The sequence below is a fragment of the Poecile atricapillus genome, chromosome 3 (genome assembly GCF_030490865.1).
Source record: "Poecile atricapillus isolate bPoeAtr1 chromosome 3, bPoeAtr1.hap1, whole genome shotgun sequence".
NCBI lineage: Eukaryota > Metazoa > Chordata > Aves > Passeriformes > Paridae > Poecile > Poecile atricapillus.
Genome location: NC_081251.1, coordinates 9,773,232 through 9,794,910, shown reverse-complemented (window position 1 = coordinate 9,794,910; position 21,679 = coordinate 9,773,232). Strand labels below are relative to the sequence as shown.

The 21,679-nt window shown below is 51.5% G+C and overlaps 1 protein-coding gene across 1 annotated transcript; it reads left to right on the top strand.

Annotated features, from left to right (window-relative positions):
• Positions 1-11,230: 11,230 nt before the first annotated feature.
• Positions 11,231-14,671, top strand: GDF7 (growth differentiation factor 7). The gene is made up of 2 exons (XM_058836094.1): positions 11,231-11,321; positions 13,749-14,671. The coding sequence occupies exons 1-2, from the start codon at positions 11,231-11,233 to the stop codon at positions 14,669-14,671; spliced, it is 1,014 nt and encodes a 337-aa protein (XP_058692077.1).
• Positions 14,672-21,679: the final 7,008 nt, after the last annotated feature.

The window sequence follows — 21,679 nt, the reverse complement described above, 5'->3', positions numbered from 1 at the left end:
ACAGGAGGAACTGGCTGGACAACTTTCAGCACCTCCAACCTTTGTAAAAACCTGGCAGCTCAATAGGTGAGAGGCCAGGATTTGTGTCCCTCTAAAGGAAAAGCTGAGGCATAAACTCAGCAGATACCTGTTTGATTTGGCTCACCAGTCATTTCTTATGTACCTCCAGTGTGTGATGGAAATAAAAGGGAAGTACAATGCAGGCTTTTTGGTAAGCTGAGTCGCATTGGTTCTGCTGCACTCTTTTCAATCCAAGATAACTAATTTGGCAGTTGCCGTAAGAATGATTTCAATGGCCCAGCCTCTTCTAGGTGACAGCAAGTCAGGATAGAGTGGCCTAATTGTCCAAGGAGATCTGCAAGATGCCTCTGTCTCATAGCACAGTCAGTACAACCTATCTCATCAAGCAGTCATTCATACGCAGCTCTGGTAGAAAGGTGAACATCTACCAGGTCATTGCTGTTTCTTTCAGGATCTGAGTTTAGCTCACAGATGTTTTACAACAAGCATTTTAAGTCAGATGCTCTGATGCTTACCTAGAAAGTGGCTAACAGATTCTGGATTTCACCAGGTCATGGACATGGGTATTTAAATTCATATTTTTTAATGAAGATGTTTGTGGCTGAAATTGTGAAGGTGTTATGAAGCAGTAACTACTTGCTTATCCAGTGTCACACAGGGAGATTTTTCTTGCTTTAAATTAGATTTTGACCTGCTCGGCATCTTGCCCTTGTGCTGATCTGGTAGACTGACTTTGTAGTCAATGGACAAAAGGAAAAATTCTGGTCCAAAGACTAGCACAGCTGATGTGTGTTTAACAAATCTCATGTTGTAGATTGAGTGAAATGAATCTACTGTAAATACTTCTTTATCACGCCCCTCCAAAACAGTGACTACTAAAGTGGCACTATATGCATGTCAGAGATTTTAGAAAAGTGGGTGATTGTGCTGCAGAAAGACAGAGAAAAAACATCTCCAGAGAGAGATGTAGCCATTTATGGTACAGTGGTCTAGCAAACATTTTGGATATTTTTCTCATGAGTCAAGTTTTCAACTTTCTGTAGTGCAAGAAACAACCACCACCTGGTGACAGAAACAATCAGCCTGAGGAGAATAGAAATGAAGACTCCTTGGGAGACCACATTGTTCAAGCTGGTCCTACAACCAGCTGTATCCATTCCTTATTCATACAACTGGAGCCTGAGCTGGAATCAGTCACTCAGGCGTTCAAAGCTACAATTACAAAACCAGAATGGTAATTGCTACCCAAGCATTACACGGTCAGGGGAGGTGGTCTGGGCAGTGCTGAGTTGGGGAGTGAAAAGGGAAATGCAGGAATTGAGGAAAAGCTGGTTGCATGGAAGGTGGCCTTCCTTCTTGTCATTTGACCAGGAACATCCATTCCATTCCTATGCAAGGTTATAAATACACCATTGGTATTTTCTTAATCCTTTTTCCAAGCTGCCCACAAAAACAGTCAGGGACCTGTTACAAAAGAGAAGGAAAAACTAAGATGGGAATGAGTGTGGCTGTCCCAGGGTCCCAGCCAGTGCTGGCTGAGGTCCCTTCCCAAGGCAGTGTTCTTTATTGCTCTTGCTGCCAGCTTCTCAGCTCCACACCAAATACCAAAGGCCCAGACCTTCCTTCCAACAAGAAAAGCCACTGTTTCTTGGCTGGCTAAGGTTCAGCCCAGCCATGCTGGAATAAGTTTTTGAAGGAATGAAGGTAAGGCCACAGACAATCCTGACAATGACCTAGGATTTCTACACACAAGCCCATCAGGTACCCCTACCTGATGTCCAGGGTCTCCAGTGTTTCATTTGCCCAAGTAAATTAAATAGTGCCAGGGAGCCAGGCCAGCATTGTCACAGAGTTAAGAGGGTCTCTGGTGTGTTTTTGGACTCAGACGTTGATGAGGAGTTCCTTTGAGGGCAGTTCAGTTGTCACACAGGCTGGGGACCTTTCTCAGCTGACAGCTTGACCATCAGTCTTGGAGATGATGGGAGTTTATCCATGTGGACATGGGCTGATCCACAGCACTTGACCTTGGTACCAATGAGTATTCCCACAAACATTAAATTTACATGTATAGATGTAGCCCAAGTGGCTACTTCTACTTGCACAATTATGTCTACCTGAAGAGCTCACGAGTCTTTATATTCACAATCTGTCTTATAAATATTGTATCCACAAGCCATTTCTGTACAAAGGAAAAAACTATGGAGAAGATTAGGAGGAAAAAGCTAAAGAGAAGATTCAGATCTGAGCTCACTTGCCATTTCCACACTGCTAATTCATCAAGGCCCAGGACAGCCTTTAATTGTCCCTGTGCCTTTGACTCTTATAAAAACTGTCAGCCAAGACTGAATCTGCATGCAGGGTGAGGCCCTACAGAAAGGACAGAGGCAGAATTTAACACCTCCTTGTTCCAAGTGTGATGTGCTGGTTACCAAACCAGCAGCTGCCCTACCAACAATCATTGAATTTAATTTAATTTCATACAGGACTCAGTCGTACTAAGTCATTTTGAGCTGCACTTTTCTTCTGGACACAGATGAAGGAGCCCTAAATGGCATATTTTGACTTACTAACCTAGTGAGATCAATGTGTGAACCACAAAAATAGACAAAGCTCCCTGTACACTGCTGAAGCAACTCACACACAGTGCTGTGTCTTCAAGGATTTCTTCAGTATCAGAAAGTCCCATCTTATTTATTTTTTTCCTATTAAATTCTGATGATCTTCTCATAAGACGTGCTCAGGTGCTAAAATGGGTACCTGGGGTTTCTCTGCAGGCTACTTAGGACACCCCTGTAGACTCACTGAATCATTTAGGTTAGAAAAGGTCTATTGACATCATGCTGGTCAATAAGGAAGAAAGTTAGAACGCCCCCCTCTTTTCTGAGGCAGTAGCTGAAGGTTTGGATAGCACCATATATTCACATGAAAGAATCTGATATTGTCTCAGGTGCCTAAACCTGTGCATAAGTGTTCTGGTGTGTAAGGGCAGACAAGCAGGCAAGGCAAAGCAACCATGTTGCCTGCATTAAATATAAATCATAGAATCATAAAAAGGTCTGGGTTGGAAGGGACCTTAAATACCATCTTGTTCTGCTCCCCACTACTGTCATGGGCAGAGACACTTTCCACTAGATCAGGTTGCTCAGGGCTCCATCCAACCTGACCTTGTACACTTCCAGGGACATGACATCCACAGCTTCTCTGGGCAACCTGTGGCTGTACCTCACCACCCTCACAATAAAGAATTTTTTCCTATCATTCAATCTAATTCTCTCATCTTTTAGTTTAAAACTATTTCCCTTTGTCCTATACCTGTCTACCGATATAAAAAAAAATGTCTCTGTTTCTTTTCTTAAGCCCCCCTTTAAGTACTGTAAGGCTGCAGTGAGGTCTCTCTGAGCCTTCTTTTCTCCATCTGAAGAGCCCCAGCTCTCTCAGCCTGTCTGCATAGGAGAGGTGCTCCACCCCTGGGATCATATTTTTGTCCTACTGTAAATAACAGGTCCATGCCTTTCTTGTTGAGGCAGAAAGAGATGCTACTGAAATACTGATATCAGTATAGCCCACACCAGCTTGTCTGCAAAGAGCTGAGATAGGCAGCTGTGAACACACACCACTGTGATGTGTTAGGAAATCAAGGTCATCCCTAATAGAGCACTTGACATCCCACACTGATGTGTGTCAGTGGCTCCATCCATGCAGCTGTCCCTGTCCAGAGACATGCCTTTAACATTAGTGGGAGGACTAAATAAATGTGCAGGAGCTGCAGGATGTAATACATTGCATATATCTCCTTTTATTGCATTTACCAATGGAAATATATATAGGCAGAAAGCTTGTTCTAAGTTACACCTCCAAACTTTGCAAAGGACCCTTCCTTAAGCAAGATGTGACTTTCTCTTTGTATTAACTCGATGACTCTTTGAGACAGAGTCTCAAATGTGAAATAAGATGGAACTTCACCTGACACCCACAGTAAAGACTTCTAGCACCTGATCCCACCACTCACACTCAAGTCTGTCTAATGCACAGCACAGATGAAAAGGGGTGTGCCCACCAAAGGTGTTCCCATTTTCAGCCAGTTTTCCATCTCCCTTTGTACCCCAGGACACCCTTTTACACAGGACACACTTGTACTGGGGTGCTTTACACGTATTTCACAGCCTACATGGAGAGAAACCAGCGTGGGTAACTTCCAAACCGCTAGTGCCTTCCACATTCCATCTGTGCTTCAGAAAACACCTTGCACGGAGCCTCAGTGCTATAAATCCCTTCTCCAGGAGATGGTGCTCCTGCCCTGGGAGAGCCCTTCCAGATGCTGCTCGGTCGCACCGCAGCCATCTGGTCCCTCTGCTGAGCTGGGACAGGCTGACTCTGGGATGGGTTCTTTTCCAAGCTTCTCATGCTGCTCAGCAGCTGAAGGAGAAACAGGCCCCTAGCATGAATTTTTGTTCACAAAACAAAAAGTTGAAAAAGGCAAGATGGAATAGGAAAGCAGAAATTATGGGGTTAAAAGGTGGAGCTGGGTAGGAGACCAGAAGGTACGAGTGGTAAGAATTAGTTTGTGAAGTGCCCAGTTTGCCCCATGGTGTGAGCTGCGGGGCCTTTCAGGTGAGAGCCGTCTCTCCTGTGGGCCCAAACCCCCCACGTCTGTCATGGAAGGACATGCTGCCCTGGCAGGGACGTCAGGGACAGTCTTTGATGGAAGTGATGCAATCAAAACAAAGCTGCAGTCAAACACGACTTTGTACCACATCTTTTCCCCCACCCACACATCCACCTTCCCCCGTTCCTTCTCCTCCCCACAGCCCAGCACAGCAGCAGGCACAGAGGAGTGAAGGGCTGGAGCTGAGGGGTGGCAGGTCTTCTCTGGCCATCTGCACACCTCAGCTAACCCCCAGGGTTTTTTGGTTATTTGACCTCAGAATAACTGCCCAGGAAACCAAATTTGCCAGAATTTCGTTCCATTTGTCATGTCTGTGGCAGAAAATAAAAGCATGGGATTAGAGCACTGAAGTGAATGAGAGAGAAAAGGTAACAACAATGCTAAAGTATGGGAAGATAACTTAAAGGCAGAAAAACAACCCAAACACCTTCCTTCCATGTTCATAGTGGTGAGCAGCTGCATCCAGAAAGTTATGAGTGAGATAACTGGAGTTATTATTGGAGTTACAATCAATAACTGGAGTTGCTGGTAAGACTGCATTGCGATGGAAAGCAAAGGACTTGGTTTTTGCATGGAGAAATTCTGTCTCAAGTGGTAGAGAAGCGAGCCTGACACAGCAGTCATGAGCAGCACTGGCTGGGAAGGGATGAGGAGAGGGCAGAGAAGGAACCTCCTAGGGGTAGTTGGGAACTGGATCAGGGTGAGGTACTCTGTTCCTTTTCTGGTGTTCCCTTGGGTATCTGCTGGCAAATACCCTCACAGCCAGCTCTCCCCTTCTCCTCACTGATGCCCCCAAATCTGAGGAGCCTTCACAAAGGGACTGAGAGCTGGAGGACAAGAAGTTGGGGAGGAACACAGTGATGTGGGAAAATGATGAGGAAAAAAAAAAAAAAAAGACTGAGTGAAGATCAAATAATTTAATGCATAAGAATAAGGAATCATGTAGCAGAGATTGAGAAGAGGTGTAGGACAGTGCTTCATCTTGTAATACCTCACATGTTCATCCAGGGGTGAGGAGGAGACAGCTGATGTCTTTCTTGACCTCTGTGACAGCTGTCTCAGCTTGGCTCTGTGTTAGTGCTGTAGGAACTGCTGTCTGGAAGTACTGCTCTCCCTCCAGGAACTAGCAATAGGAAGAAGGTGGTTATTTGGGCTGAAAAGGAACCCAGAATGAAGGGAAATGAAACCCACCATTTCCAACTAGACACTGTCATAGACTACCACCTTGAGGACACTTGGATTGAGTCATCACCAAGATCCAGCATCTGTGCCCTTTGCATTGACAAACTACTTGCTGACTCTGCACTTCACAAAAAGCAGAGTCAGCTTTTATTTTTTTTTTAATTGACTGAGTGCTCAGTTGTGTTTTGATGCACTATTTTCAGGTGGCTTATGCCAGACCCTGTTGACCAGATGCTGACTAGGACAATTTTCCCTGAGGGGGTATTGGAAAGCCTTTTTCAAGAAGCTTTTTTGTTTCCAGAAGGCTTGAACCCTCCACAAAGCATTTCCTGTCCCCCAGATAGAGCACAGTGCCCAAATAGAAAGTGATGTGAGACAAGGACGGTTTTAGGCAGCCAGACTGAGCTGATGTCAGGTCTCTGGGCCTGAAGCAAAGCAGCCTATGGGGTCCTTGAATCCATCTGATGTTTCATGCATGGAGTTTATACCTTGATTTGTCTTATCTTCTCTGGCTCTCCCCGAGCAGACAATCAGCAAGAATTCAGCTTGGCTTCAGTTTAAGTAAGTTTTGGAAAGAGTTGCTGGAGGATTTGGACAGAAAACGATGCTGTTGCTTAGCTACTTGCTGAGCTGGCCCTGCCGTCACTTGTGGCCATCTCGCTAGAAGACATTTGTTAAGTGAAGCACCGAAAGTCTTCTTGTGTGGTCACTACATGAAAACACACTCTTCCAAATAGCCACTGGCATCAATAATCTGATCACTGAACTTGCTCCAGACTTGAAAAACTGGTGGAGCCCCACTAGCTCAGCTAAGAGAAACAGCTGCAAGCACCCTCAGTTTTGAAACGTGGAGGGGGTTTCTCACTGCAGCTTATTTCTATTCCATCAGAAAGTACTGATGACAGGGAAGGTGAAGTGGAGGTGCAGAGCTCTGGGAATGTGACTGAAAAATGAGGCACATGGTTGTTCCATGAGGATTTCCCTTCTGCCTCAGTTTCCTACTTTGAGTAATGGTCTTCCATGCCTGGTGTTGTTCTAGTTAAATAAAATTCATTTCTGTGCTGAAGAGCATCAGCAGGGCAGCCCATCTGCCAAGCTGGGATCTTGCCCACGGCTGTAAAAGAGGAGGTAGCCATGGCAGGGTGATGCACCATGACCAGGACTCAACTCCTGTGCATGGAAATGATTCAGTGCTCCATGCACAAAGGTCCCCAAACACCATGGACAATGCAGGAGGGCAAGCCTGGCAGTGCTGGGCACTAAAATAGGGAGCTCGGGAAGGAGGACTGCAACAGAGAGGACAAGCTCAAGTGTCAGCCAGGTAGGAATGATTTCTTCCTCATCCTAAAGCAATCACCATTCAAAAAATTTCCCAGTAGGAAAACTGGCTTAGTGAGAAGACTGTCCCCTTCTTTTTAGAAATCTGACCAGAAGGGTGTATTGGTCAAGGAAGGGTGAGGCTGTAGTGGGACATGGTGCAAGCTGTTTCAGGAGTCAGGATCCCTCCTGGGCATACAGCCATTGGCTTCATGTTACTTTGGACTGGTTCTTAGGGAAAAAATTAGAGGCAAATGTGGGCCTTAATCTTCATCTTAGGTTTTGGCGCACTTCTGATTTAATACTCAGTGAACAGGGTATCAGGGCAGTCTCAAAACTGTGTTTTTCAGCCCATGATAGAGATACCCAGAGGATTTTTAATTGTAAGAGCAAAGAGAGATGGAGCAAGTGAGCAGGGCTGGAGCCAGGATCACCATGTTGGTTGAGGGGCCCCATGAGCAGCAGCACATCACTGTGCCCACAGCAGTGGGGAGTGCCCTCAGGAAGAACTAGTCTATTTGCTGGTGAAGCTGAACGGACATAAAATCTCCCTCAGTTATGTGGGTGCTTTTTTCTGTATAAACTTGCTAATTGAGTTGTAAAATAAAACTGCAGCTTCTCCTCTCCAATTTCTGCTGCTGCAGCAGCGTGCTAATTTGGGTCTGGAAGAGGGCTGGTAGAAGGTGGCTTTTTGCCAGTAAGAAATTATGCACAAAAGTTTTGCAATGGGGGGGAAGGGAGCCCATCCCCAGCACAGGGAAGGACTGGGGGCAGGAGCTGCTGTGCTGCTGCGCAGGGCTCGGGAGGTTTGGGAAGGTCCTGCAGCTGGGCTGGGCTGGGCTGATGGAAATTCAAGAAAGCCCAAAAGGGTTTAAATGAGGCTGCAATGGAGAACAGATGGGAAAGTCAGTGCTTGCGCATCTCAATATGTGGCTGAGAGGATGAGCTGTGGGATTTCACATCTACCCTGCAGCTCGGCCAGGCAGGATTTGCAGCTTGGGTTGGTGTACCTGTGTGTGTGTGTGTGTGTGTGTGTGTGTGTGTGTGTGTGTGTGTGTGTTCGTGTGCCTTCTGGTGCAGACACGTGAGCCTGGTGCTCACAGACATGTGTCTGTGTCCCTGGGGTTTGTGGGTGTGTGTGCCTGTGTCTGGGTCTCCATACAGACAGTGAGCTCAGGAATCTGGCTCTTGTCACCCAGCAGCACAAGGCTCTGTCATGGGGACAGCTGCACACAGGGACAAGGACAGCGTGGTGCAAACTGATGCACAGGAATCCATTGCTCAGCTCTGCCAGCTCACAGCAGGCAGGGATTTGGCCCTGGTGCCCACACCAGGGGCTGGAAGAGGACTGGTCTGTGGACAAAAAACGTTGTGGGAGAAGAACAGGAGGCACAGCTGTCTGTTGCATCAATGTAACTTTAATTTTTGAAAGATGCACAGCAAAAATGCAGTGACAGTGACAGTTCCAGTCCCAGGGAATTTGGTGAAGCTTGGGGTTCCACATGTGTGGCAGGTACATGCACCCCAGCCTGCAGGAGGATATACAGACTCAGAGGCCCGAGGCTAAGCCCACACTCACCATTTTTTGGATCTTTCACCCCATAAAACTGACTGTGAAATGATTCCAGGCAGGATGCTCCAGAAACCATTGCAAGAAGTCCAGAGGTTTATTAATAGACTTGTCTGTCCATTCAACAGTCCTTCCCACCCCACCACCCTTCCAGCCTTTTGCTGACCCTTTTGATCCTTTCCTTGGGCAGTGCTGGGAAAGGGAGTGCTGCCATACCCTGCAGTGGGAGCATCAGTTTGGAGCCTGGGGCTGCTCTTTGAGGTGGGATTCAGCAGCACAGGACTGGACAGTGCTTTTCAGCCTTCCCATCTTTGGGAAGAGATGCCCTGAGCACTGAGCCCTTATTCATGTTCTGGTTCTGGGAGAGCTCCAGAGTGGAGTCTCAGCACCCTGGCCAGAGGGGAGTGAAGCCTCAAGGCTGTGAGGTCTTGCCAGATGGTTTTTAAAAATGACCTTTAGTACCTGAACAGCATCAGGCTGGATTGAATAAGGGACTGACAGAAGAATAACAGCTAATGAAGCCTTCCTCTGCCAGCCCTTCTGCCTCCTGCCCCAGCTGGGTTGGGCTCCCAGGGGTCACTCACTGCTGGGGGTGGTGTGTGCGAGGCCCTGTGTGAGCACACTGAGAGTGCAAATGCCACGCAAGCCACACCAACTGCAGGTACAGGCTGTGCAAGCCCTGTGCAGAGGCTGTGCAAACTCTGCAAGTGCTGCACAAGGTATGCAAATGGCTTCAGGCCTGGCCATCCAGCACTGCATGGACACAGGAATTTCTCAGGATGGGGTTTTCTTGGGATGGTGTCCTGGGAGTGGCGTCCATGTCTCCGCACAGTGTGTGTACATACCGAGCAAAGCCGCTGGTTGGCATTAGAAACCTGTTTGCAATACTGTGACAAGACACCTGTAAAATTACAGCAGAAAGAAATCCAAGAGGCTGCAGTGACAAATGCTCGTGAGAAGCGATTGTTTCGGGGGGGAGAAGGAAAAAAAAAAAAGCCGTGTTTGTTTTGGCGAAACACCTACATTCCTTCAAATAAATCATCGCAGCGCTTGTTTTTGTATTTGCGGAGAAATCGCAACAGACATAACCAGGGACTTAAGAGACTTGAAATAACATCCTAGTAAATACCCCACTTTGTTATTTTAATCGAGACCCAAGGAAACATCTGAATTTTACCAAGGAAACCCTCCGTGCGAGGGAAAACATCAGCCCGCAGGCCGACTGGGTCTTTGTTTTGCTCCGGTGTCGGACTCCCGAGGCGGAATTACCGGGGCCGATGGAGGCTCAGGGCAGCCCAGGGCATCTCGGAGCGGTGCGGGGGGAGCCTGGGGCCCCGCGGCCGCCCCATAGCGGGTGGCTCCGGCTCCCCCGACCGCTCCCAGCTCGGCCCCACCGCCAGCATCACCCCGCGGGCCAATGTCGGGGAAAAGGGGTCCGCCCGAAACTTGGGGTGGCTGTTCCTCCGTTCTAAACAGAGCCCTGACTGCCCCATCTCCAATGTGGGACCCGGACCCCCGCCCCAGTACGGGGTGGTGGGTGACCCGCTCCAGTACGGGTGAAGTTTCCCGGTCCAGTATTCGGTGGGGGGTTCCCCGCTCCGAAATATGATCCCTGCAAAGAGAGGTGATGGTACCCCCCAACCTCCCGCCATCCCCAACTGGGGTCATCTTCCAAAGTCAAACACAACCCCATTACATCCCACAGTTAGGCTGGGGTGACGCTTGGCACGGGGCTGTGGGACGCAGCTTCCCCCTCCAAATGAGGGGTGCGGTGCCCCCTCCGGTGGGGACCGGAGCCTTGAGGGTCCTTCACCTGCCGGGGGACCCGGGGCGGGATCCGATGGAGGGTCCGAGGGTCCCTCACCTGACGGCGGAGGCGGGGCGAGGTCCGAAGGGCGTCTGGGGGCTCTCTCGGACGGGACGAGGGCCAAGGCGGTTCCGGGGGTCTCTCACCTGCCGGGGCGGGCGGGACGAGGGCCAAGGGGGTTCCGGGGGTCTCTCACCTGCCGGGGCGGGCGGGACGAGGGCCAAGGGGGTTCCGGGGGTCTCTCACCTGCCGGGGCGGGCGGGGCGCGGGCGGGGAGGGGCGAGCGGCCGGCAGGGGGAGCCCCCGGGCGGCGGGCGGCCGCGGCCGCGGCGGTGGCGGCGGCGGCGGCGGCGGCGGGCGAAGACGATGTTCAAAAGCGGGCGGGGAGCGGCGGCGGCAGCAGCTCCGCGCCGAGCCCCGGGCCGCCGCCATGCGCCTCCGCGCCGCCGCCGCCGCCCTCTGCCTCTGCCTGCTGGGCGCCTGCCGCCTCCGCCGCGGGCTGGAGGCCGCCGCCGTGCGCGGCTCGTCAGCGGCCGCTCCCCAGCGACCCTCGGCAGCCGCGCCTTCCTCCGCCTCCTCCTCCTCCGTCGCCGCCGCCTCCCCCTTCTCCTCCCCGCCGCGGAGGGACGGGGCTCTCCGCAACGGCACGGTGGTGCCGCATCATTACATGGTGGCCCTGTACCAGCGCCTGGCCGCCCGCCGCGCCCCCGGCCGCCGCGCCGACACCGTGACGGGCTTCGCGGAGCGGGCGCGCAGCGGTGAGTGCGGGACGCGCGTCCCCCCGCAGGGACAGGGGAGCGCCGACCGACCGCCCCGCCGGGACCCCGCCGTCGGGAGGGAGAGAAGTCGATGCTTGGGCTTAGGAATTCGGGCTTGGGGAGGAAGATGGGGCTTGGGGATGGAGACGGTGCTGTGCATTGGTGTGGGGATGGCGCTCCTGTGCGGATGTGGGGATGCACGGGGTTGTGCATCACTCTGAGCCTGAGTTTGGGGACGTGATGGCACACGGATAGGATGCTCGCATGTTGGTCCGAGCAAGGGGCTGTGCCTGGGATGGGACTGTGCGTTGTTTGGGGAATGGGGCTGTGCATTGGTTTCCGCACGGGATGATCGAGGGGCATGGAGCTTCACGGGTGCGTATCCCGGTTGTTTAACGGGAATGAAGCCGTGCGCGAATCTGAGCTTGGGAACTAGGCGAGGACAGGGCTGGGAGTGGGGTTTTGCGTGAGCATACGGTTAGGAGGGTGACAATGGGGACAGCAAAAGGTTTGTGCCTGGCACCGGTGAAGGAGTTTACCGACGGAGACGAGCGTGGCGCTGAGCGGGGGTCTAGGGTGGCGATGGGGTCGCACACGCAGTCGGTGTCAAGGATGACGCTTGGTGCTGGGGATGCGGGTCGGGACGGGCTGCGAGGTGCAGCCAGCCAGGACGGGGTGAGCGGCGGCTCTCGGCACCTCCCGCCACCTGATGCGGGGCCGGGCTGTGCGGCGCAGTTTGGGAGCGGCTTCTCCGTGCGGCATCTCCCGTCCTGCCAGAGCCTTTGCAGCCCGAAAAACTCCGCTGGGCACCGCGACGGGCCGGGCCGGGCCAGGCCAGGGAGGGAGCGCAGCCACGGTGCCCGGGGGGTTGCTCGGCCCTGGCGGCCGCGGCGCTCCGGAGCGGCTCCCGCTAACGCCGCCGGCTGAACTCGGCATCGCGGTCCCCTTCTCTCTCTTCGCCTTCTTTTGCCCTCTTCATACCCGCGAATCTAATCATAATAATGATCAAATGTATATACGCACCTAACGATATACTTTTAACAAATACATGTAACAAGTACATCTGTACTTCGCGCCCTGCCGGCCAAGTTCGCTCGGCTGGGGGAAAAAAATTGTACATTCCCCATCGAATAAAATGAAAATGCAAACTGAAAAGCAGCTCCAGCCGCACCCCGTGCCTGTCGCCGGCTGCCTCGTGGTGGGAGAGCCCCCCCAGCCCCATTCCCACAGCCAGAAGGGGCCGTATCCTGCCGGCGGCCTTTGCGGGAGGAGGTTCACTGGAAGTTGGTGGGGAAACGTCGGGGGAGCGAGGCGGGACCGGGAGAAGGATGCTCCGGTGGGAGGGTGGGCAGTGCTCAGCTTGTGAGAGCTGGGCGAAAACTGCGCACAGGTCCTGGGAAGTTTCAACGCAAAACGAAACCAGATGAACTCTTCAAAGGGATCTCCTTATCTGCTCTTATCTGCTCCTCATAGGAATTTTAGATCTGCTTTTCAAGTAGTAAATTTAATAACTATAATGAATAATAATACTACAATTAAAGATAATAATAGCAGCAGCAGCAGCAAATGCCAGGGAGATGTTTTCCCCCCCGGCGGGCGGTGCAGGCTGCACCCAGCGGCGCTGCCGGCGGGGGTGTCGGGCTGGGCTCTGCAGGTCGGGGCGCTCCGGGCACAGTAGATGTTTGCAGCATGCCCAGGTCAGGTTTCTCGTTAACGAGGGAGAAAACAAAAAAACAACCCTCCCAGAACTCAATTCATCTCTTCTTCCCAGTTCCACCTCCTTTGGTGTTTCTTTTTTTAATTCACACTGACTGTATTTAATCGGTGCCAGAAACTGCACAAGTCCGTGTCAGGTCTTTGGATCCACTAAAAATAGTGACAAACTGAGGCTGGGCTCACTTTCAGCCGCTGTGGGTGCCTCTATCAGATCTGTGTGCCTGTGCCTACCTGCGAGGGGGAAGCGGGATTTTTAACAGCGTGTGTATGTGTGTGACACTTAGGGCAGAAGAAATCGGTGACAGCCTGCTGATTTGGGATGATAATGTGCTGCACAGGTTTAGGTGTGGCTTCCGTGCCAGAACAGAATAGCGGTGCATCTGGGGTCACTGCAACACCTGGGAGGAGACAGAGAAGCCTCCTCAGGATGTGAAGAGTGCTGATGAGAAGTTACTTGTTTGAATTTATTCCTCCGTACCTTCTCCTCCCCATTTTTTTTAGGTTTTTTTTTTTTTTTTTGGTTTCCCCAGAGCCAGCCGGACGCTCCTGGATGCAGGACACAGAGACTGTGTCCCGCTGGGATGCTCAGGGAGCCGTGCTGCACAGCGAGATCTCCCCCATTACCTCTGCATCCCCTGCACCTCTCTAATGAGAGCTTGCTTTGGCGATATTTAATTTTTTTTTTTTTTTCTTCTGTGTTATCTCTTCCAGATGCCTCCCCATCCGCTTCGGAGCAGCGATACCTCTTTGACATCTCCAGCCTGCCTGAGGCAGAGGAGGTGACGGGCGCAGAGCTGCGGATCCTGCGCTCCCTCCCTGAGAACCGGAGCTTGGCGCTGTCCCCCGAGGGCACCTTCCACCACCTCCTCCTTGCCCCCTGCCCAGGCCGGGACGGCGAGGAGCCCCGGCTGCTGGACTCCAGGGCTGCAGACATTTTGGACACGGGCTCCTCCAGATGGGAGGTGTTTGATGTCTGGGAGGCCTTGCGAGATCAGAGGGAGAGGTCGCTCTCGGGAAGGCTGCTGTGCTTCCAGCTGAGGATCGTCTCGGATCAGTCGGGGCAGCTCCTGCCCCCCCGGCAGCTGGGCTTCGGCAAGCCCCGGCCACAGCCCCATGAGCGAGCCCTGCTCGTGGCCTTCTCCCGCACCCAGAGGAAGGAGAACCTCTTCAAGGAGATCCGGGATAAGATCAAGGCCCTGGGCAGCCCCCCCTTCCTGGAGCCCCCCGATCCCGGCCAGGAGGCGTATCCCAAGCGGAGGAAGAGGAGGACCACCATCGCCGCCCGGTCTGGGGGCAGAGGCCACGGGAAGAAGGCGAAGACTCGCTGCAGCAGGAAGCCCCTGCATGTGAACTTCAAGGAGCTGGGCTGGGATGACTGGATAATCGCCCCCCTGGATTACGAGGCTTATCACTGCGAGGGGGTTTGCGACTTCCCCCTGCGCTCCCACCTGGAGCCCACCAACCATGCCATTATCCAGACCCTGATGAACTCCATGGACCCGGAGTCCACCCCCCCGAGCTGCTGTGTGCCCTCCAAGCTCAGCCCCATCAGCATCCTCTATATAGACTCTGGGAACAATGTGGTTTACAAACAATACGAGGACATGGTCGTGGAAACATGTGGCTGCAGGTAGCAATTTCTGCAGCTCTCCCTATCCCTCCTGGCCTTGCTCAGCAGCCCTGCCCATTTTATATATATATATATATATTTAGTTATATTTATATATATATATAAATATATATAAATATATATATATACATACACATTTTGGTTTGTGCCTTTCCAAAAGCCAAGCTCAGAGCAGTGTCCCCTTTCTTCCCTGGGCCATCCTGGCCATCACCCCAAGAGGGATGGGGGACACCCCTCTGAGACTGTGAGGCTGCCACCATCTCTGTGCCTTGCCTGTTCTCCCGTGGAAAGGGGGCCACACAGGCTGGCAGAGACCCAAGGGAATGTCTCCTCAGCTTCTGAGCTCTGACTGATACACTTGGTTTGCCTAAGTGGAGCTGACAACTTCTTTCCCAAAGGTTTTGCAAAATGTCTAGCCAAAATTGTCTTGGTCGGAATGATGACCTGGGATGGGGGGAGGTGGAGAGGTGTCTGTGGAAGAGGGATCCGGTCAGCATCACCCTCTGGCTGTGGCAGTGGGATGGAGGTGAGGCAGGAATGGTCTTTTCTTTGAGTTAAAGGAATTTTCTGGCAGTATTCAAACTGCTGCCCTGGGTCTCCTGGTGGAAGAAATAAGGGATACTTGGGAGAAGGCAGGGAGTGGAGAACCTGTGGCTGATGTGGGTTGTTATCTCTTGGTCCAGGCCTGTTTGCAGTGGGGAGAGGTTTGTGAGTCTTCTGGCAGAGACAGGAAAGAAGGAGAAGCAGAGGTTAAAAGAGCCAGATCTGAAGCAGAGCTTGTGCTCTTAAAAAGATGGGAGAGGCCCTGGGAGGCCTTAGCTGGAGATGCCTCTACTCCACATGGTCAGAAGCACTGGCCCTGTTGTCTGTGTCCTGCAAGAGGTACTGGTTGGTGAATCCCCTCCCTTTTCTGCACAAAACTCTGTTTCCAAGGCATACTGGGAACCTGGCACCAGGCCCACAAGTCACACAGCCATCCTGAGCATTTCTGGAGAGAAACAAAGGTCCCAAGTTCCCTAGGGAAGAGCCATTTCGTTCGGGTTCTTCTCTTTCCAAACAATCTCTATAAAAGCACTACGCTCCACCCTATCTTCCTTTGGCATCGATTTCCCAGGGAGCTGTGTCCCTCCCTGGAGTGGCAGCCGCTCCCTGCTCCCTGTTCCTCCAGGAACAGACCTTTCCCATGCAGAGGGCTGAGTGCTACCCTCAGGGGCTGCTGTATGGAGTGCTTTGACGTTTGCTTAAATGGCTGCAGGGTTTTAGTAACTCAGGAGCTGAGTATAAATTACACCTTTAAATTACATGGATGAAGAGAAGCTTTTCATCCGTGCCAGGGTGTGCTTTGGATGCTGGGAAGCATTTCTGCTTCACCTCAGTGGCTTTTGGTACCAAACTTTGGCTTCCTGGGTGGGTTGGCTTAGACCAGAGATGTATTTGCACAGATTTTGTGTTTGATGGTTTGTTTTTTTCTTGTGGGCAGGGTGTTGGTGTGTAAGCATCAGGGCTTATTAGCGATGGTAATTTGCTTTTGGAGGAGATAAATCCCTGCTGGAAAACATGGGATTTTGCCTACATAAATCCAGTTGTCCTCAATGGCAGGGGTGTTCTGCTGGAAGGGCTGGCCAGGGCAAGAGAGGGGGCTGCCTCAAAGAACTCTACTAGGATCTAAATGATTTCAAAGATCAGAAAAGCCTTGGTGAGGTTCAACAGCCCCATCCCGCCAAGTGCATCAGAAGGGAGTAAATGTGTCATTGGAAACAGTGACAGATCCACTGGGATAACAGCCCCTGCCTCCCTCCATCCTCGCCCATGGAGCCTGCTCTGCATCCTCAGGCTGTGGCAGGCAGCAGCTCAGAGGAGTGAGTGTGGTGCTCCTAAGTCTCATGTACCCTGACACCTGCAGAGCTCCTCTGGCTTTACATCCACACATCCAAGAGGAAAACCCATCTCCCTACCTCAGCACGAATGTAAATATATGCTAATGATGTACCTGTCTCCAGGAGGATGCTCAGAGATGGAGGCTGGGGATGGGGCAGTGAGGAAGGATCAGGTCCATGCCATGAGATTTCTCCCTGTCAGCATTTGGGGAGGCTGAGGTTCCTGAGTGGGTGAGGAGGGGTCAGCACGAGGGTTTGTGGATTTCCTCTGCCCTTTGGCTTTAGCACAGCTGGTTGGGCAAGGAGGTTGGTGCAGCAGTGCTGGAGCTGCTGGATTCCATGAGTTACAAAGTTACCAAGCTTTGTAAGTACCTGATTTTCAATTGCCTTTGGTTGTTTGATAGTTTTTCTCACTGCTGAGACAGTTTTTGTTTCTTTTACCCCCTTCCTCCAAATATTTGTGGTGAAGGTTCATGGGCAGTTCAAATCCAAGCAAGATATATATAACTCCTGGCAGCCCCTGCTGGCTGGTGGTTCTTGTGAGCCTCCACCAAAAAGGTGTCCTGAGATCTGCTCCTGTGGTACTGTGTCCAAGGGGTGGCAATGCCAGTGACTCCCACTTCTTGTGGGGTTTTTTCAGCCAGAGTTGCAGGGGACAGACAGATGTCACCTGCCTCAGGTCTGGAGGTGGCTGGTGGAGAGTGGGGTGACAAGTTGAGTCATGCAATGCTTCACCCCAACCCCAATTCTGGAGCAGTGCCCACTGCTGGGGTTTTTGTCCTGAACCCCATGATGGCTTTGCTGGTGCTGGGGACAAAAGCAGTGGCTCAGTTGCTGCAGTTCCATGGCCTGGATCACTATGATAAATGAGAGGGGAAGATTTGGGGAGAATGCAGGGGCCACTCCTGGCAGCGATGCTGTCCATGGTTGCACCCATTTGGGAGCCTGACCTGGCTCTCCTGGCTGTGGGCATCCCTGAACAGGGGTGTTTGGTGTGGGAGCACACTTCATCCCCCCGAGAGGAGCCCAGCGGTGCTGGGGCCTGTGCCAAGTGCCACCTGCTCCTTTCCTGGGCAAACAACCTCTGGAGGACAAAGGGAGTGTGAAGGATGGAGATGGATCCTCTTTCTGCTTCTCTAAGGAGTCAGGGGAGGCAGCTCCCTGCCTGGGGCTGCTCCAGGGGGATGTGTATGAGCAGGGCAAGGCTGGAGGAGAGTGGAGCTGGGGCTTTGGTGGGTAACTGTGCTGCTCCCCCCGGGCGAGTGTATCAGCTGCAGGGCTTGGCTGTCACATTGCTCGTTGCTCCCAGGGAAGAATTTCCAGAGCAAAAGCCACCACTGCCCCCTGCATGAATCCCTGCATGGAAAATGCAAGGCCTGCCTCTCCATCCCCAGGCAGATTTGGAGATTGCACCAAAGAGTGTGATTAGTCTTGGGCAACAACCATAGAGCCTTTGTAAATGTGTAGAGGTTTAGATTAAATATTTGGGGAAGAAAGTCACAGAAGGAGTTGTAAAGCTCTGCCCAGGGAAGCGTAGAGTCACCATCCCTGGAAATGTTCAAGAACTGTGTGGATATGGCACTTGAGGTGATAGTTTAATGGTGAATATGGTGGTGGTCTGGGGTTGATGGCAGGATATGATTTCTTCCAGCCTTAATGATTATAATTCTAAATGGAAGTGGTGGGTATGAAAGCCTTTCCCAGGCAGGGAGGTTCTCTCAGCTGAGTTGGTGCAGCCCTGCACTGTTGGGGCAACACAGGGATGTGTCTGTAGAGGGCATGGAGAGTGAATCCTGCCTTTGGAGAAAGGTTGGTGGGGCACTGTCTGCAGGATGATGGTAGTCCAGCTCAGTCCCCATCCCTGGAGCTGCTCCTCTGCAGAACATCACCCTCCAATGCCAAAGGAAAGGCCCAGAAAAAATGTATTTCTGATCAGCTGCCTCTTGCCTGAGCTGATTTTTGTGCACATGTAAACTTTATAAATATGAAACTAGAGGTTGAACATGGACAAATATTAATTCAGCAATCTCAGAGTGGTTTTAATGGATAATTATAGGTTCTCAATCTGCAGTATTTATACAACCTTTCCAGTTTAAAAAAAACACAGTTTCCATGCAGTGCATATTCTCCTGGAGGATTTGTTTGACCTTGAGCACCATTTTTATCTGCAGGATATAATTACAGTGAAACTAGAAATATTAAGCATTTGAAAAGGACTATGTATCCATGCTTAACTGGCTCCCTCCTCTCTGACATAGGAATGTAACTGCACAGGAGTAGGGCAACGTGCAGAGTGATCTCATTTGACTTAGAAGCACTGGGGCTGGGATTTGAGGAAGCCTGCCCAGTTAGGACAGGGACTGACTGGTGTGTGTGTCTTGTCTGGGGGTTCTTTGAGCTTGTGCTCAAGACACTGCCTTCAGGAACAGTCAGAAGCAAAATGACTTTATGCCCTGTTTAACCCTGGTCACCAGGGGTGCTTCTGGCCTAGAAATACTTCCCAAGAATCACAGATTTATTTATCTTTTTTTAAGGAATAATTGCTTTTTAATTCTCTTAAAATAGGGGGCTTGTGTAACCATTTGTTCCCCCCCCCTTTTTTTTTTTTTTTTTTTTTTTTTACATTATACTTCAAATCCAGTGATAGGTGGGAAATCAGTATCCTCTGGCAGGGAGAAGGATTCATATGGAAAAGGACTTGATGTAGCTTCACCCTGGCACAGCTGCGTTGATCCCAGTGGCCTCACTTCTGATCAGCGCTGACAGATGGAGCCACGCCTCTTTGCCTGTTGGCTGATGGTTGGCATACCCACGAAGAAAAGGCTGCAAAGGCACCAGTTCTGATTAAAAGCAAACCCCAGGCCTTGGGCCTTCTGCTCAAGTTTGAGTGCCAGCAGCTCCCGTGTGTGTTTGCACCCCGTGGGTTCTAAGCCAGCCCTTGGCAGGGCAGCTCTTGCCAGGTAACACTGCAGGGGTTTATCCATCACGCTCCTCCTGCAAAACAAACAGCTCCTTTTACAGCTTTAAGCCTTTATCCCACACACACCAAAGTGGTGTTTAGTGACAGTCACCTGTGCTGGCCCCCACGGAGCAGCAGACACACACACACACACCCCCCAGTGTTGGCAGGGAAGAGACAAGAGAGGCTGGGGCATCACTTAGGACCCCTGGGAATGTGGGCCCCAAGGGCTACATCTGGGCAAATGGAGCAGGGCACCTTGGGTGCTGAGGGGATGCCATGGCTTTGCTCTCCAGCCTTTACAGGAGTTTTGCTGTGACCTTCTGTTTGTCTTGATGGTATCGATAGCAGCATTTATAGTTATATCAAACCCCACAGGACCCACATTAATGTGGCAGACACATCGTACAAACCAACCCTGCTCCTGCTTGTGTGGGACTCAAACTGGTGGGAAATGCCATGGTTTCCTGCTGAGTGTGGAGTGAGTTCTGAAACCCAAGTGCCTTCTCCTGCCTGTGCTGGGGCAGCAGGGCCATGTGCCAGGGAGAAAAAACCCTCAGTGGGGCAATGGCCACGAGAGCCTGGGTCTTGGACAGAGGCTGTCACCTGAAATGGGGCTGTGTGCCACTGTGTTTGACAGATGATCAGAACATAGGGCTATCTCATGGACCTTGTCTGGGCAGTTCCATCAAATCACTTGCTGTGTCTCCTGTCCTGGGTGCAGCTGGAGTTGTGGGGTGAGTTTTTCTCTCTTCACGTCATGCTCTGGGTAGGTGGGTGGATGGGAAAACCTGTGTGGGAAAACGCAAGGTCTTTGAGAGCAGTGTGACTCAAATGTTTTTTAAGTCTTCATGACCAGCAGATCATGTGTGTCCCACTGGCCTCAGAGCAGCTCCCTTGGCATCAGGGATCCCTTTTTGTGGGGTCAGAATGGAGATGCAGGGTGGCAGGAGCAGAGTGTAGCAATGTCCCCACTGTGGGAGTGTGTCCTCCATGAAAACACAATGAGGAAAGGAGTTGGGGAGTAGCTGTTCTGTGGGTGGGATGTTGTTGATGGTTGGGAGCCTGTGACTTTGTGTGGAACAGTTTTTCCGTCTTTCCTATCTTTGAATTAACAGCTGGTAAAAGAGCAAGATGTTCCACCAGGCTGGTGTGTGTGGCACCTTCAGTTTTGTCATAAACTGGTTTATGTCTTCCAAGGTAAAACCAGCTCCATTCAGTGCTTCTAAGCTCTTTGTTCCTAGTACAATATGATGTGAGGTACATGGAGGTGCAAAGATGTCTCAGAAAACCACTCATGTCCAATCAGGCAGTGATCTGGGCCTTCAGAAAATGACAAAAATTTGGAATTCATGCTGGTGTAACACACTGACCAAGGAGTCCACCCGACGTCTTTGCACCTCAAGACACAAATAGCCCTGTGTCTCCTTTTTCCTTTTACTGGCTTCAGTACTCAAACAACCCCTGAATTTTCCATGCTGGAGAGGTGCCTGATATAAGTGGTGGTGGGTGCACCATGTTTAACTCTTGCTCAGTGGATGGGGTAGGAAGCTTGGGCAGCAGAGCATTTGCATGGAACTGGTATTGAGAAATAAACCAAAGGCTGATCCATTCCCATCCATTCCATGGATGAAACCAGAACTCCACACATTTTCAGTGGATTTTCAGCAGGGTTTGCTGCTCATTTTTCTGTCATCACCACTGAACAGTTAAGTCATACCTTTTGTGAGCTCATTTCTCTGCTTTGATACTTGTGCTCATGCTTTGGGTTTTCAGGACGGGGAGTGCACAGACTTGCTGAGGTGTTTGGTGGGGGAAGGAGGGTGAGGAAGGGAAGGCTGGAACTCAGCAGCAGGAGGACGTGGTGCAGTCTGTGCCTTCGGGCAGGGGACGGGGAGGGCACAGGTCTGGCAGGGTTGAAGCTGGTGGGAGGAGGGGACCTGCTCACAATGGGTCGCACACTCAAGTGCCTTTCTGGTGGAAGATGGGAGTGTTTGGGTCTCCCCTTCTCTTTGCCACAATGTCAAGCCTGTGCTGGTGCCGCCCTGGTTTCCATCATCAGAGGAATGAGACCCAGAGGCTGGGCAAGCCTGGCCACCCTGGGAGCTGTGGCACTGGCCTCCATCCCAGTTTTTAGGGAGATGGCAGTGTTCCTTGTGGTGTTTCATTCATTTCC

Coding starts and splice junctions, on each gene's coding strand:
- GDF7 (XM_058836094.1), top strand. CDS start 11,231: ATGGTGGCCCTGTACCAGCGCCTGGCCGCCCGCCGCGCCCCCGGCCGC. Junction 11,322..13,748: donor CGCGGAGCGGGCGCGCAGCG/GTGAGTGCGGGA, acceptor TATCTCTTCCAG/ATGCCTCCCCATCCGCTTCG.